General features: G+C 38.0%; 1 protein-coding gene across 2 annotated transcripts in view; it reads left to right on the top strand.

The window, feature by feature from the left end:
• Positions 1-209: 209 nt before the first annotated feature.
• The window catches only part of NUP58 (nucleoporin 58), a 34,119-nt gene continuing 17,352 nt past the window's right edge, over positions 210-16,976 (top strand). The window contains exons 1-12 of one of the 2 annotated variants that reach the window (XM_021530647.2): positions 210-505; positions 4,030-4,169; positions 5,482-5,517; positions 6,874-7,026; positions 8,074-8,208; positions 8,724-8,834; positions 10,468-10,492; positions 10,938-11,003; positions 11,762-11,936; positions 13,198-13,277; positions 13,895-14,013; positions 16,114-16,196. In XM_021530647.2, the coding sequence (XP_021386322.1) occupies positions 396-505; positions 4,030-4,169; positions 5,482-5,517; positions 6,874-7,026; positions 8,074-8,208; positions 8,724-8,834; positions 10,468-10,492; positions 10,938-11,003; positions 11,762-11,936; positions 13,198-13,277; positions 13,895-14,013; positions 16,114-16,196 (1,233 nt within the window). In that variant the 5' untranslated portion in view covers positions 210-395. Of the gene's footprint in view, positions 506-4,029; positions 4,170-5,478; positions 5,518-6,873; positions 7,027-8,073; positions 8,209-8,723; positions 8,835-10,467; positions 10,493-10,937; positions 11,004-11,761; positions 11,937-13,197; positions 13,278-13,894; positions 14,014-16,113; positions 16,197-16,976 lie in introns of both variants that reach the window. The other variant, XM_021530646.2, reaches the window with a different exon arrangement.

Below are 16,976 nucleotides of genomic sequence, written 5' to 3'. Positions count from 1 at the left end.
TGGGCAACCTGGTACACGCTCGCTCGCTCCAGCAGTGTTTCCCGGCGTTGCGATGGAGCCGCTGCTATTTCAGTCTGTGCCGTGGGCTGGCGGCCCCGGTGCTGCCGGGCACGGCACGGGCACCGCGGGGCACGGGCACGGCTCCGCGCGCCGCTGTCGCTTTAAGGGCCGCCGGGCCGTCCCGTGGTGCACCGCGGCGGGCGCGCGGAGGGGAGCGTGGCCGGCGTCCGTCCGCGCGCTCGGTGCCGCCGCTCGCTGCGCCGGTGGCGGCGGGCGCGATGCGCGGCTGAGGGGCCGCGACCCCGGCTCCGCCCCGCTCACCCACCGACCCGGCCCTCGCCGCCGGCTCCCGGCCCCGCTCTCCGGCTGTTCCCGCCGCTCCCGCCGCCGCCGCCATGTCTACGGGCTTCTCCTTCGGCGCGGGCACCCTGGGCTCCACGGCGGCCGCCGGGGCAGGAGGAACAGGAGCAGTCGGGGGTTTTTCCTTCGGAACCGCCACGCCGAGGTAACGCGGCGCCCCCGCTCCTCTCGGCTCGGTGGCGCCTGCGGCCCCCGCGGCCTGAGGCTGCCGCGTGGGCCCGGGCCCAGCCTGGAGCAGGGCCCCCGTGGTGCGGAGGGCGGGGGCGGCCCGTGCGTGTGGCAGCGAGCGAGTCCCTGCCCCGGGCTCGGGGCCCGGCGCCTCCCCGCTCCCGAAGGGGCCCGGGGCTCCGGCAGTCCCTGCCGCAGGGCCCGTGGTGCACCGTGCTGCCCCGACCTCCCTTGCCGTGCTTTCTTCTGTGCCTGCGGCAGAGGCGTGGGGAGCAATCTCTTCGGCAGCGAGTAATTGAGCGAGTCGCTCTTCTTATCGAGCTTTGGTTTGGCTTTGGACGCCTCCTCCTGTACGGTTCAGCCTGCCTCTCTGAACGCAGGATGTGAATCAAGATGTGTGTCCAGGTTTCTTTCAAAAGTCAGCCCGCGTTTGTGTCCGCGGTGTGGAACACGTTGATGCCGGAGCCCACGTGTTCCATGTCCAAAAGATGTTCTGTATGTTTTAGAAGTTAGTTTCCACCGAACCCTTTCTAACATAAATAACATTGTATTTGGTGTATACTATCTTGGAGTAAAAGAAGAATTTTGTGCATGTGGTGTACAGCAGGCTCTGTACTCCAAGCGTTATGGTTTAGGTTTCGCAGAATAACAGGTAAGTCTTTCTTGCTGGTAGTTTTTTTTCCCGTTTTCTGTTTCCTTGCACACGACTGGACTAGCAGAGCCTCTTTATTCTGACCTGCTTGCTGGTGTACCTCTATTGGAGATCAAGGCTGTTGTGTCAGAGGCTTTCCCAAATGTGGTCAGAATTAATCACTGTAGTGTAAACTAAATGCACAGGGGCAGTTACTGAAGGGAGCTTCTCTTAAGGTGCTACATTTAGAAATATTTGTTAGAAAACGTCAGGAAATAGCATTGCAAAATGGAGAGAACAGAACATCTGGATCTGAAGGACATCTATTTAATTCTTAGATTAAATAGCAGTATTGGATTTTTGGGAGCCCATAGGAGAGAGAATAAGATTTCTGAGTTTGTTGTAATAATGTAAATGTTGTTGTGATGGATTGATGACTTTCTTGTGTTATTTTTGCTTGGTTTTATGGGGGGGAATGTCTGGAGGTTTTGAGTTCTCTTATGGTGGTGTTTTTTTGGTTTGGTTTTTTTTTTTTTTTGTTTACTTGGTTTTTTAACTTCTTCAGTAAAGCTTATGTAGACTTGATAAAGAGGTTTTGCTCTTTTACTTCATGCCTTCTTGATGTAGGTTTCCTGTGATTCAAACAAGCAAGTTAAAGTAATAGTTGTTAATTCAAAACTATTTTTCTAAATGTACTAAGAAAACTCTTTTATTTTTGCAAGCAGGACCAGTCTTCAGGGTTGTTGTTCAAAGACTATCATAGAGGAGGGGGCCTTCTTACTGGTTCTTAAACATCCCTTAATTTGCTTGAGAACATCTTTAAGACTGTTAGAAGAAGCTGTTCTTCTGAGCTGGGTCTAAGATGATATTGCCAGGTTTGGGTGAAAAAGAATTTGATTGTCCAGTCCAAGTATAAATGTTAGGTGACCAAGGATTATATTCTGGTGGCTGAAAGCCTCTGAGACATGCCAACCTATCTAATTCCTGCTTTGCACCAGCAGCCTTTTAGGTACTTGCACTCTTTTTTAGTTGGTGTTCTCTTATTGTACACTTTAGCCAGGTGCAGTGCTTCATTCTAGTTCTAGAATTAGAATTCAGACCTGACTTCAGTGACCTGAGCTCCTCTTCCTTCCATCTGCATCCTTCTGGCCCATACTTTCTCCTGTTGGTGAGAATGCTGCCATTACTATGTTACTACATTTTGGTTTCTTGCTACCTTGGAAAAAAAGCCACTTCATTGTATTTGTGTTGGTTTGGCTTGGTTTTTTTTTTTTTTTTGTCTTCCCATAGTGCCAAATATTACTGTTTGTACCTTAGCTTTCTTCTACAGGAATGCTGTAAAACAAAAAAATTTGCACAGAAGAGCCATCTACTGGAAAAAGATGAGATGCATGAGCTCTTGACTAGTGAGAGAAGCACCATGTTACATGTTTAAGTTTTCAAGTAGTTAGGTCATGGTGCTGCAGTTTAGTGTGTTGAAATTTTGGGAGTAAAGACAGTTGAAAGGCTCTGGATCCTGTGCAACAGTTAGTCAGTCTTTGTCCTTCTAAACTTCTTGGCCACTCTGCTTCCCAAATTAATGTAAAAAAAATAACTTGCACCTAGTTCTGAACTTGCAGCCAGCTGGGTTTGCCATGATCAGTTTTGTTGATAATTTGAAAAGTTCTAATTCAAGAGTTAATTGTACCTCTTTTTGTAAGGATTTACTTTTGTGTTTGACTTGTTATTTTAGGAACTGCCCTCATACACAAAGAGAGAAGAGATAAGGGAGAAATGAGAGAATATTGAACATCTGAAAGATAAAAAGTCCTTGGTGAAGTCTAAATTGCATTTGTTGTACTTAAGCAAAATGTGTTTGTGAAAACTGAATCTTGTTTCTAAAAAGGCTCACAAATGGGACCAGGAAGTTACTACAAATTACTAATCTGATAAATTACTCATCTGATCTTTCATCAATTAAGAACAAAATTTTTGAAACCACAGACTCATCTAGGTGCTAGTAGCGGTAATTTCATTGGCTGGAAATAACCATGATTATTGTAGTCTCCTGTGTTCTGTGCTATTTGTAAAGCTTGTTCTCTATTTGGCGTGAAATCTCTAAAATGTCAAGTTACCCAAAATAAATATTAAAGCCTTCATTTTCCTAGTGATGACTGATCTTATTCTCTCTGTTTTTTTCTCTTCCCCTTCATCTATAAAAGTAGATCTGGAAGTTGTTTTCCTGTAACTTTCTGGCAGGTAGACGGGAAAAATACAGTAGGCATGTGGTTGGAACCTGTGCAAGAGGATAGCATTTTGGTTACAAAATTAATGCATGCTTCAGTATGTTTTGACAGTAAGAGTGAAGCTGTGCTGTTGATGTGAATGGTTCTGTGTCTCTGCTTATCGCTTAAGAATGAAAGAAAGCAACATTGGTTGGAATTTCTGGTCAGGGATAAGTAACTGAACTTGTAACCTGCTTTGAAAAGATCTTCATAGAGATTTGCTATTGTCTTTGTGCTTCCTCTAGCGTTTGTTTTCACATTTCAGTAGCATGGAGAGAACAATTAGGCAGAACAAATGAGAGATCTAGGAGAAAAGTTTAAATTTCCAAGTTGTCTAGTAAGATCTATCAGCTCAGCAGCCACTGAATGCTGGAGTTGGTGTCAGGGAAGCAGTGGGAGTTACAGAGCTGTGGAAGGAAAGGGAGAATTGGGTTCTTTCTTTCTGTTCAGTAGCAGTGAGTTTGGACTCTGTCCTGCCCAGCTGGGTTGTTTGTGGTGAATGATGTTTGTGGGAAAGTGAATGATGGCATCAGAAATAAATTGATGTGGGTGGTAGTGTTTTCATTTTGAAATTGAATTACTGCTAATAGTCTTATTTTGTAATAGCTCAACAGGAGGACTTAATTTTGGAACTCTGGGCTCTTCTACTGCTACAACAACTACGTCGGCACCTTCACTGGGTTTTGGGAGTGGACTTTTTGGAGCAAAATCAACCACTGGCTTTACACTAGGAAGCACCAGTACAGGTAGAAAAGAATTCTTGTACTGCAATTTTTGGATTCAGCAGTGAAGATATAATTGATATATTCTCAAAAAACTAGGTCATACTAAAATGTTTACTCTTTTACAGTTGTTCTGTAGCTCAGAATATTACTTACACAGTTCCATAAAAGCGCTTCATTGAGTAGTTGAAAGGTCATTAATTAAGAATTGAGCGGTACCAGTGTAGCAGAAACACAACTGTAATTACCAGAAAACTTCCTGAGCTGTGTGTAAAGTGTTCTGTAGGCTGAATCCTGATGAGTTTTAGAAATCTTAAGTCTTAATCCGGGATGCTCAAAATTGACTTGAAATTGAGGTATATTTAGATTTAAAAAGTATTTTAAAACTTTGTGAGATTGTTTGCATTTGTAATGCAATACTTGTAATTCTCCAGTAGTGACCATTTCTGAGTTTGTTGTTTGGGGATATTTAATGCCCTTTAATTCGAAGGAATTTAATATTTTCTTAAGTCTCTAATTCAGTCTATGGACACACTGCTTCTTATAGCAGTAATGGAGTACAAAAGTATAAAGCTTTTCTGACAGGGTGGGGTGTTTTTCAGCTGTCAAGCAGACAAACAACTAAATTTTACTGCAATATTGCTAGATAAAGTGGTCTTTTTCTTCTTGTATGCTTACATGATTACATACAGAAAGTTATTTTGGTAGATTGGTCCTCAGAAAATCAGCAATAGCCTGAAAGTTTGTATTATTGTAGTTGCCTACATTGGCGTAATTTTATTTCAGTGATTATTTTGATAATCTAATCAGTTGGTTTTTAAAATATGAAATGGCCTAAACTGAGTCCAGAATAGTCTCTTTAAATTACCAGTGGGGCAGAAACCCTAAACCAGGACAGGATTTTACAAGGACTTTAGACTCTATAATCCTTTTCCATTATACTGTAAATCTGCTGGTTTGCATGTTGATGTTATGTACTACCACGTGGCTGAAAAAAATACATGATAGAATTACTAGTTTTCATCTTTTTTCCTTACTTTATTTGAAATTTCAGATAATATACTGCTGTGTTAACATCAGCTTCACTGTTAGCAGCTTCTTACAAAGACAAGTTACATTTTTTGAAGTCAGTTGTGCTTTAATTTCTGCTGCTGGTGTTTACCAATACTGCTTTCTCTGTTAATGTATTATTTTTCAATACACTACAGAAAAAATACTTGTGTAATAGTTGTCTCATAATGTTGCATTAGTTCAGGAATTTGTTTCATGTTTTTTACTGTCACAGCTTCTCTATTACTGTTCTTACCCAGTTCATTTGTTCTCATTCTTAAAGCAGGAACAGCAACAACTATTGCTACAGGACTGACATTAGGTAAGGACCCAAGCTGGATTTTAATGTTACACAAACAAAAAACCCCAAGAGTTAAATCTTTCTTGTAATGTATAGAGCTAGTGATCATATGTGAGCTTTTCCCCCATTACTAATTGCTTTGCAACCCAAATGTTAAGGCTGTAAATCAGAATGGAGCCCTGAAGTTCTAGACACTTGTTAAAGGATTATTCAGTTCTTGTACAACAGTAACAGTCAAAAGTTGGACTTTGTATTTATGTTCCCCTAATGAGTTACTAAAAAATTATTCATACAGAATCTCTTGGTCTATTGAACCCTGTGTGAACATGTTTGTCTGTTAATTATCTCTTTAAGAAGGATGAAGAGGGTTGGGATCTGGCTTTGAGAATATTTTTTGTTTCTCTGATCCATCTGTGATATTTTGGAGTACATACAGGAGTATGTGGGTTGTTGTTAGCTTGGTTTTGATTTTTTCTTTTTAAACAGCAGCTGAGGTCTGAGGAGTAACTGGGTTTGATTATCACAAATAAGGGTGGAGGTGCTAAAAGACAATGCAATCAAAGAACTTAAGAAGCCATACTATGAGTAAATAGGAAAAAATAGTGCTGAATAAAGAAGGAAATCAAAAGGGCAGAAGGAAGAAGCAGCAGCTAACCCAGAAGAGACTGTGTGATACATAATGATATATGGAAGACAATACTATGCAGATGGTCATTAATTCTTTTCACTAGCTGGATGAAATGATGTCATCCAAAACAGCAGTTACTAAGAATACAAAGTATGTATTTGCTGTTGTGGTTTGTGTATGTGCACACTCCTTTACTTTGGAATAGGGATTCTAGAATGTGAAATGTGTTCTTACCATGAAAACAGTAGGAAGTAGAAATTGTTTTACTTCAAAAGTATTTAAAAGCAAACTTTGAGGGAGTAACATCTGAACATATTTTTCTTGTTTACAAATGAAAGGTTATGTGTATTAATTTTGGTGTGCACAGCTAATTGAGAATTTGTAGTCTGTATTTTTAGCAGTATTGTTTATAGCTCCATTTTCCAATGTTTGTGTCATCTACTAGATGCTTTTGGTGGAATTAGTTTTTTTTTATACAGTTTCAGGATTGCTAGCAGATATAATTGCCAGTCCAGAATTAAAGCCTACTGGATCCCTAGGAATTCTGGAGCAAAAAAATGCCTGTACAATTGATGTAAACCACTGAAATTCATTAGAAAATTTGGTGGGAATATTTTACTTGATGCAAGTGATCTTTCGTGTTGTGTCATTCATGATGGTTAAGTGAGATGCAGAAGAGGTGGTGAATTTAGCTTTCTTTCTCAAACAGAATGTTTCAAGATTGATAACTGGTTTTGGATTTCTTCTAGGCACACCTGCCACCACATCAGCAGCTACCACAGGCTTTAGTTCAGGTTTCAACAAACCTGCAGGTTCAGCTACACCATTTGCTTTACCTGTTACTTCTACCTCAGCGGGTGGTCTGTCATTATCATCTGCCCTTACATCAACTCCTGCAGCAGGTAGGGAAAGGTTTAGGGGTTTGGGGCTATTTTTGGTTTCCTTGTTAGCAAAACTTTATTGTATAACAGTTCCACATTTGTTTTTCTATTATTTATGTAATCTTGTGGTACATGACTAAAGGGTAAAAAACTTTATTTTTTACAAATAAAGTTTGTTGGACTTCTCGAGTTCTAAATTTGGGTACCCTAATACAGATAGACTATATGCTGTCTATGTCACTAGGTTCTCTGCCATAATTCTAAGTCATTAGAAGTGTAGAAAAGAGCTAATTTGTTATGTAAAATAATTTTTTTATTAAGCTCACTGAAGAATGAAAGCTTCCTTCTTGTACAGCTGTGAAGTTTGGAAAATGTTTACCTATTGCAGATGGCCTGAAAATGTTAACTAGCAGTGGAAACAATGTTTTTAAACGTTTTAAATTACTTCTCATATTGTCATACACCTGCCATCATATTTAACTCAGCTGAACTGCATCATGCATGATAGCAATTGAGACTTTTATTTTTTTAACTTTCAAAGTCTGCATTTGAGCTCATCTGTCTGTGCCCTCTGTTCACTGTCCCTTATGCCTGTGGTCTTTCTCTGCTCAATTCTTCCCTTTATTACTAAAAGTTGGGATGCTTAATTCCAGAGGGCAGCTCAAACCACCATGGAAATGTTATTGCATCATGTGTCTTGTGTAAATATTTTAATGTTAAAATGTTGAAATTTCAGCATTTTAATATAAAAATCAGTGTCACTTACCAATTCAATTATGCTGTAAAATAAATTCTGTCCTAGGTTGTAGAATCTGTAGTGTTCTGGGTGACTGCCAGAATTTTTGTATAGTTGCAGGTAAATAAGGACTAATTAGGGTTATGAGGTTGCAAAGCAAAATAACATGTAATTCAAAGGGCTATGGCTTTGTGTGAAAACTCTGCAGGAAATAAAACCACTTATTGCCCAATTATGATAAAGATGCTGTTCAGGCCTTTCAGTTATTTCAGATTGTCTGTGGATGTATTTGAAGGCAGTGTCTGCATTAATCTGGTTTCCTTTCTCTGCAGGAACTAGTGGCTTTACATTAAATTTGGGTGGCACAACTGCTCCGACTACAACTGCTTCCACAGGCCTTTCCTTAGGAGGAGCCTTAGCAGGCTTAGGAGGTTCACTTTTCCAGAATACAAGCACAGCAGCAACAGGTGAAAGCTATTTTAGATTTTTTTTCTCCTGTCTCAAAACAATGACATTTTACATGTGATTGGACAATGTAAGCTTTAGTCTATAAAAAGTCTTAACACTGTGGAAGAGTAGTTTTTTACAGTGTTACAGTTAAGACCAGTGTTGCTATCTGTAGACAGTAAAAATGAAACTGAAATAATTGGCTTCTTTCTTATTCTTAAATTGATTTTTACTTAACACTTTTTAAAAAATGAAAATAGAAGGAAATCTTTGTCATTCCCATAATTGGCTCAAGGAAATTGATCATATATGGGGAGAGGGCAATGATACGTGACTATCTGCAGAGAAATGGAATGCTCCTTATTTTTGATGAGTATTGGTCTGAATAAAATATTTAACTGTCAGTGTTGTCATCAGTGTCAGTCATGTTGCTGTTACATCACAGCTTCCTTTTTCAGGTCTAAAGGAAGAATTTGCTATGTTGTAGTCTTGATAACACTGCAGAAGGCAAAAATGCTGTTTGGATTTCTTGTAGGACTTGGGCAGAATGCTTTGGGTTTGTCTCTGGGGACAACTGCAGCTCCTTCAACTACTGCCAATGAAGGTCTTGGTGGCATTGATTTTAGCAGTTCTTCAGACAAAAAGAGTAAGTTTGTTTTAAAGCTTTCTCTTTTTTTAAATTGAGAGAATTATCAGAACACTGAAACAAAGACTATTTTATTGGGTTAGGAGTGTGGGAGTAAAGTTGACAACAGTTGATTTCATTCTTAGGTATTGTGCTTGTACGGAAGAACAAGACTGTTTGCAAATGCGGTGTAATACTAAATAATTTTAAAAATTAAGCTTGAGAATCAGGATGTAAATCCTTGAGCTTATTGGGAGTGAAGACTCAGAGCTGCTTGCAGAGATGCAATTCCAAGTTTCTGCTTTGTGTTGGATTTGTCTCTAGAGGGAGGAGCAGAGCTATGTTTAAGCAGTGTGTTGCAAGTACGAAGAGCACTGATTTGAAACTAATGTTGCTCATCTGTAACAGATCTTAAACTTGTTTTTTTCTTTTGAAAGCCTGCACAACTAAAGGTGTCCTAACTATAGATGTTACTCTTCAAAACTGTTTCTGGTGGTGTGTAGTTATATATAATATGTTCTGTCCAGTTGTTAAAAACAGTCATAAAAACTTTATTTCTGTGATAGCTTTAAAGTACTTAAGTAAGGGAATGTTGAGTATTGACATACAGACGCCTTTTAATTTGCCTTGCTTTTACTGGGGAATCTGTTAATTTAATCTCTTTATTTCATTCAGGACTGAAATTTTCAATTAGGTATGCCAATAGCTGAAAGAGAAGAAAATATATAAGCTCCATGATGCCAGGTTTAGAGAGTAGCATAATTTGTGGAGTCTGTCTAAAGTACTGGGTAATAGTCTGCTAACAGTTTAAATAGATGTTGCTTCTAAAAGTAGTAGCTTCTGCTGGCAGGAGCACTGACTTGTGCAGCTTCAAATGCCTGTGCTACTAGCATTAACTGTGTAGTTGCTTTCTGCCTTTGTGGCACTGGCAGGATGTGAATTATATTCAGCTGAAGAAGGTGAAGCCTTTTTCTTGGGCTGAGTGAGTGTTCCTCCTAGCAGACTGCTGTGGGATGGAATACAGTTACGGCTACAGCCATAACTAGAAATAGTTATGCCCTGTGTTATGCTTGGTGCTGTTTTCAGGTCTGTTCTGTCACTCAGAGGTATTTGGCATCTTGATCCACAGATGTGCAGTTTAGAGTGTGTAGGTGGCAGAAAATCAGTAACATTTTCAGTTCTGTAAAATCTCACTCACTTCTGGACTTAATGCAATAGCAGAATTCTTTGAGGAATCTCAGTGGGCAAATGTTTATTGCCTTCATATCTGCGAGGAGACCGCTGAATTTAAGCACTTGAATATTTTGTGGGTGCAGGTCAAAGTGAGTTGAGGTTGCATAAACAGAAACAGATTTCTTGTGCAACTGCAGCTGTTCATGCATTTGTAGTAACTTGTATAGTGACACAAGAGGTTGTTACTCCTAGTGCCAGGGAGTTAGCACCTCAACTGTTGAACCATTGTTCCTGAAAATATAATTACTTCTGAAGGGGTTGTAAATTAAAACCTACTTTCTCTTACAGCTAGCCTAGTCTGTTCCACTTATCTTGAGAAATCAAGTAGATTGTAGTTATTAGTTTTTCCTTAAAATCTCATTGAGATTGTTTTGTTTTTTCTTCAAAGCTTTATTTATGACTTACAGTTTTTATCTTCTAGGTGACAAAACAGGAACAAGACCAGAGTAAGTGTCAGATTTTCTTTGTATTCCATGTTGTAATAGAAAATGGCTAAACAAATATTTTCACTTTTTTGCTGATCTGATATTGAAAAAAGATCTGCATAACCAACATTTGCCATATAAATAATTTAGTAATGCTTGGTCATGATTTTAAGCACTGCAATTCTTCCTTCAAATGCAATACCTACAACTTATCTGGCATCTGCTATAGATTGATCATCTGATCTGAAAAGTGGTTTCTGCAAACTTGTACAGTGCTTACAACCCAGGCTTGAACCCTGGTATAGGATCTGTGTGCATTAATCCAAGTCACTCCTAGTTGCAACATTCATGCAATGGGTGCAAAACTGTGTAATCACTCACCGGGCTGTTTTAGTGATATTAACTAGACATGCAAAAATGTTTGGTACTATTGAAAGACAACCTAAACATTTATTGTCTCTTGTAGAGATAGCAAAGCACTGAAGGATGAAAATCTACCTCCAGTAATATGTCAAGATGTAGAAAATCTACAGTGAGTAGTGGTTTTTATTTATGATAGTTGTTTAGCTAAAGCACTGTATACTGTTGATGCTCTGTGACAAGAGCATGTTCCTGCAGGCTGGATGAAGGGTAAGTTATTAGCCCAGTGCCTGTCAGCTTTGGGAACAGAATGGATGAATAGTTTTAGGAGCTGAAGTCTTAGTATGGTTTTTTTTTTGTGTCACTTTTTCACTTATTTATGCAAATGGGTCTGCCCAACAATAAGTTCTTAGCCATCTCTCTCTTGAAGTATTAAGCCTGTTGCACATGCATAATTAGTATTGAACCTTATATCCGTATTGCATATGCATCATGGATCTTCTACGGAATAGAGAATTATAAAAGTCTTCCCTTGGGCAGGAAGGAAATGGTTTGTAGGCTGGGCTGCATTGTATTTGTGAGTTCAGAGTGGTAATTACTTTTACACAGATGCTTATGCATTACTGTATATATAAAATGTTCTATATACCTTAGTTTTTCGGGGTCAGCATAACATTTTTAAACACTTGCTGTTTAAAGTTGATGAGTTTGGGGAAGGGGGATTGCTTTTGGTTTGGTTGTTTACAGTATTAGCATCTGTGGAGTTAAGATAGTACTATGATATACAATAATTCTACTGTTCAGTAATTGGTTTTGGAAAAATAAATTCAATAGCTGTTTAAATAAATGTGACCAAGAGGTAAACATGTGGGTACTTCAGGTTCATTATATTGTTTCTTTTCTCCTCACCCCATTTTTTTACCTCCCCAGGAAATTTGTGAAAGAACAAAAACAAGTTCAGGAAGAAATTAGTAGAATGTCCTCTAAAGCGATGCTTAAAGTACAAGAAGACATTAAAGCTTTGAAACAGCTTCTCTCTGTAGTTGCCAGTGGATTACAGAGAAACATTCTTAATATTGACAAGCTGAAAGTAGAAACTGCACAGGTATAATTGAATATAAACTTTGTTATGTAGAGTTTGTATGCTGATTATTTCACATAGGATAGCTTGCCTTTTTTATAAGTGAAGTTAACATGTGTCCCAACTAGACAGTTGTGAACAGAATGAAAAATTGAATCACTTCTGATCTCTTCGAAGTTGCTGGGGGAAACTGAAATCTGTGATGTCAGTATTTTCAGATAAGTACAACAGCAGCAGAATTACTTCTATTCAGGAAAGCATTCCTGTATAGCAAAGGCAATAGAAGTGTGTGTCCACTTCAGTTCTGTTTCAGTAATATATTCAGCTGCTAGTGAAGACCAATTTGTAACAACTTGATTGACTGGAGCAGCAAAAATACGAAGGCATGTTCCTCTGATGGCTTTGGAGGAGGAAAATACCAAATTACCCCATAATGTTTCAGGGACCAAAATTTCTTGATTAGCACTAGTGTTTATTCAGGGAACTTGAGTCACATCTCTGTCTACCAGTCTGTGTCTGAACTGTGCAGACAGTTTGAACTCAAGTTTTGATGCAGATGCTTTTCAAGTTGTGTACCAGCTTTTATTTCATCTAGCATGCCAAAGCTGCTTGCTATATAAATAAGTGATAACTTATTCTCAAATAAAAAATTTTATGTTCTGTATTTTACTCTATATTTGCACCTTTTAAACAGTTTTCTGTGAAAACAAAAGCTTGTTAACAATATTTTTATATTTCTGTACATGATGCAGTTGAGAAATTCGTAATGGTAAAATTATTAGGAAATATTAAGCAGAAGTGTATGCTGTAATTATCATGTATAATAAGATGATTTCTATAGAGAGGCATTTTTCTAAAATAGTTTATATATTTTAAAAAGTCACAGTAATACTTTTTTCTATTTTTTCTCTTTTAGGTGTGTTACTTCCTAGTACTTAACTATTGCTTTTTTCCCCTCTACCCCTCAATAATTATGATACTACTGAAGTACAACAGAAAAATTGTCTCTGATAGTTTAGTGGAATATTTTCTCAACTTCTGAGCATCTAATATACTTTCAGTATGTGCTATCTTTTGTTCAATCCCCAAACTTCTGTTGGTATTTGCAGTTCTCCAACTTTCTGATAGTTAGTTATTTGGATAAATTCTGATCAAATTTTATCACAGTTTTAAATATGTGAAGAAAGTATTTTGTGTGAGTGAAGAATAGAATCCTAGAATTTTTACTTTTGAACACTTTGTGCAGGACCTTATATTTTATTAATTTTTCTCTTTCTTTATTTAGGAGCTAAAGAATGCAGAAATAGCATTGCGAACACAGAAAACTCCTCCTGGTCTTCAGCATGAAAATACAGCCCCAGCAGAGTAAGTTACTATTACTCATAGAAAATAGTCAATAATGCAACTTTGAGAAGAGGAAAATTGCAGCCTTTCAGTATTTAACAGGGCCTTGTACAAAAGGCAGGGACAGAGTTTTTAGGAGGGCCTATTTATGCTGAGGGTGATGATTTTAAACTGAAGAGGGTGGATTGAAGGAAGAAACTTTTTTAATGAGTGAAAAAAGTAGAAAAAGTTGCCCAGTGACATGTTGGATGGCCTGTCACTGAAAATATTTAAGATCAGGATGTCTCTGCTTACCAAAGGGGATTTGGAAGAGACTTTTCAAGGTCATCTAGTCCAACCCTGCTGTTTGAAGATTCTATGAACTTCGTAATACGATTTTATTCCCAGCTTCTTGTAATATTTCTATAGAGTGCTTCATAGCTTCATGGTGTTTTAATTTCTTCACTTAAATTACCTTTGTCTTTGACATGAAAGATAGTCTTCACTCTTGTTCTGGTTGTAGAGTGACATCAAGAATGTCATACAACCTAACTGTGCAGTTAATTGAATGAAAATTGGCAGTTAATAGAGATCAGGTAAAAAAATTCAGACAAATTAGTAAAGTTTTATCATACAATTTCACTGTATTACTCATCTAGCTACTTCAGAATCTTGGTCGAACAGTTTGAAGTACAGCTGCAGCAGTACAGGCAACAAATTGAAGAACTGGAAAACCATCTTGCCACTCAAGCAAATAATTCACACATAACTCCACAAGGTAAATATTTCAGTTCTAATCTTTTGTACATGAAGAATTTAGCAAACTTGTAACAAAAACTTAGTAATTAATCTTTCCCCTCTTTCGTTGTTGTTGGGTTTTTCATTTAATGTACTGAACAAATAAATGTTCAGATTAATTCTGTAGTTGTTCAATGTAAAGATTTGGAATTAAAAGTTCTATTCATAAGGGTTCTTGAGCTGTTTAACATGGATCCATTTCCTGAGTTGTGATTTTTAAGCCTGGTTTGTTTTTACATCTGCATCTCCCTCCTTTCAGTATCTAACTGATGTCTGGCACCTTCTGTCTTGCACTGGACCTTCTGGCCAGACAAATGTGGGTGCCTGCTCTGTCAGCACCAGATCAAAATGAGAATTTCGCCTTCACCTTGGAGCCTGTTGGTATTGCTTTCAGCTCTGACCATCTGAGAACATTTTGTCTTGTTTGCTGCCACATAATTCAATCTTGAGAAAATCTCTCTGGTCAAAGAATGCTGACCTCTGGACAGCAGTCTTCTGGTTGTTTACCATTCCTGTGGTCATAGAGTGCTTTATCTTCTGGGCCATTTTAGGTATGGGTCCTGCAATAAACAGTGATTTCAAGTGCTTGTCTTTCTGTGCTAAATGGTACTTGAACATCTTGCCATCACCAGATGGTGCACAAACTTTATATGGACTTTATATGTCAAAAAGCAAGAGGACTGTCTAGATCTAGCTTCCATAGCGAAAGATCTGCTGAATCTTGAGGGTCCTCGATCTTTGTGTGACCTTCTTGTCTGTCAAGAATATGAGAAGGATGCTTTCAGAGATTGTCTTAAGGTTTTCAGCAGTTTCTGCTATAATCAAAATGTTCCTTGCTTGTGTAGGCAAGGTTCAATCTGTTGTGCCAGTTTGAGCACATTGTCAGCAATATCTGGTGATCTAGTCAACACTCTATTGCATATGTCCGTAGCCTTTACCGTACAGAAGAAAACTTCCATTGCCATGCAGGTTTCCATGACGCTGAATGTCCTGAAAATTTTGAAATAGCTAGTAGTCAGTATCAATAAATTGCCTTCAGACTAATTGGAAACTTGTGACCAGTCTTCCTAGATACTGCTACCTCCACAACCCTGTGGGCTGGCATGAATTGATTCTACAGCTTTCTTGTTCTTCAAGGCTGAAATTCCTTTATGAAGAGGCAGACATTTTCAGTTTGAGAATCATTGCTAGATGTATGCAACTTCAAGAACTTGATAGCTACTATGTGCATTTCAGTGTACATATATCTATATATATTTGCATTCAGGCTATGTGCATCATTCAGAGGACAGACAGAAGCTGATCTTTTCACAATTAAAGAACCACTTCAGTATTTTTCTGTCCTCCACTTTGGTACATTTTTTCAGTGCTTCTATGAGAAGAGCACTTTTTTGTGAGCAGATACCTCATTCTGCCAAAATCTTTGAGATTTTCCCTTTGGTGCTAGGGGCTGCCTTAGTGTTGGGTCAAAGCCATGAAAGTACTTTGTGTGGGAAATAGGATATCCTAAATAAAAGGCAAGAAGCTCCCTATTGTGTGTTTCTGATTATGATATGCTTGTGGGTAGAGCCAGATTAAGAGATCCTGTGATTCTTATTAGTTATGTCTTTATAAAGTAAATAAAGCTTCCATTCTACTATTTCTGACAAAATCAACTGAACTCTTTAACTATGTTTTAAGTCAAAGAGTGGAAAATATATACAAGCGCAAGCAAATATGATTTAACTCTATCTAGGTGAAAGCCAGTGAGATAAAAAATGTTCCTATGTAATTAGGTTGAAATTGGTTTAAATATTACTTTTTGGTTTTTCTAAATAATGGAATCATAGGAAGCTTTTTACCATGTCTATAAAAATAAATCTGAGAAAACAGTAACTTTCAAAATAAAGTTGGAAGCCCTGTCAAAAAGAACTCCTTGTATAATTTGTGGTACCTAATTTCTGGGTCAAATCTTGTATTTTATGCAATTGTTTTTGTGTTTTGTGTGCTGTATGGGTTTTAGGTGAGCTTCTTTGGTATAAACACTAAATGTTCTGATAATGAGATTGTTACTTAGCAGTATTTTATATGCATCTTACAGATTTGTCTATGGCTATGCAGAAAATCTATCAAACATTCGTAGCTTTAGCTGCGCAACTTCAGTCAATACATGAAAATGTAAAGGTATGTTTTGATGTGTTCTGTGTATTTCCTGTATTAGTGTAAAGATTTTCAGGTGGTTTTGTTTTGAGTTGGTTGGTTTGTTTGGTGGTTTTGGTTTTGGGGTTGTTTTTGTCCTTCTGTTAAATTGAGTGCTTTTAAAAATTTTCAAACTGTCCTGGAGAAGTGCTTTGATTAAAAAAGTAGCTTTTGTTCAACTGAAGTTGTATTTAAAGTATTTAATAATAAGGATGACAGCAACTGACAACAATCATTTTGAGTTACAAAATGTTTTTCATTCTAACTCCTTTCCTTTTAATTGGTGATCAGTTTTTAAAATGTCTGTTTTCAAGCTCATGCTTGTATATTTTTATTTTTGACCAATGACCTTGTGATCTCAGGTGAAGATTATCTAAATCTGCTCTTGCTCAAATAGATAACAGGAGAAAAAAAGTGAGTTGCCATATGTAAGATTTTTCAGCATATCAAAGAATGTTGGTTAAAGTTGTGTTCTGTTAGTTTCTTCTTTTTAAACCTCACTTCCATGGTAAGTAGTATTTGTAGAAATAAAAAGACAAGACTATGTATGAAAGTTTAGGTATCAAAGGTCCTAATTAGGCCTGTTTTTTCCATCACAGACTATGGCTCATTGCATTTTCCAATTTGCAGTTCTGGATATGTTGACAAAATGTCACTGTCCTCCAATCCTTTCAATCAAGATTTTTCTTGAAAGCATTAGAATCCTTTTTGGCTACAAAAAAACCCAAACTAAAACAAACTAACTTGAAGAAGAGTATAAGTGTT

This window comes from Lonchura striata, chromosome 2 (genome assembly GCF_046129695.1).
Source record: "Lonchura striata isolate bLonStr1 chromosome 2, bLonStr1.mat, whole genome shotgun sequence".
Lineage (NCBI taxonomy): Eukaryota > Metazoa > Chordata > Aves > Passeriformes > Estrildidae > Lonchura > Lonchura striata.
This window is presented reverse-complemented; position numbering and strand designations above follow the sequence as displayed.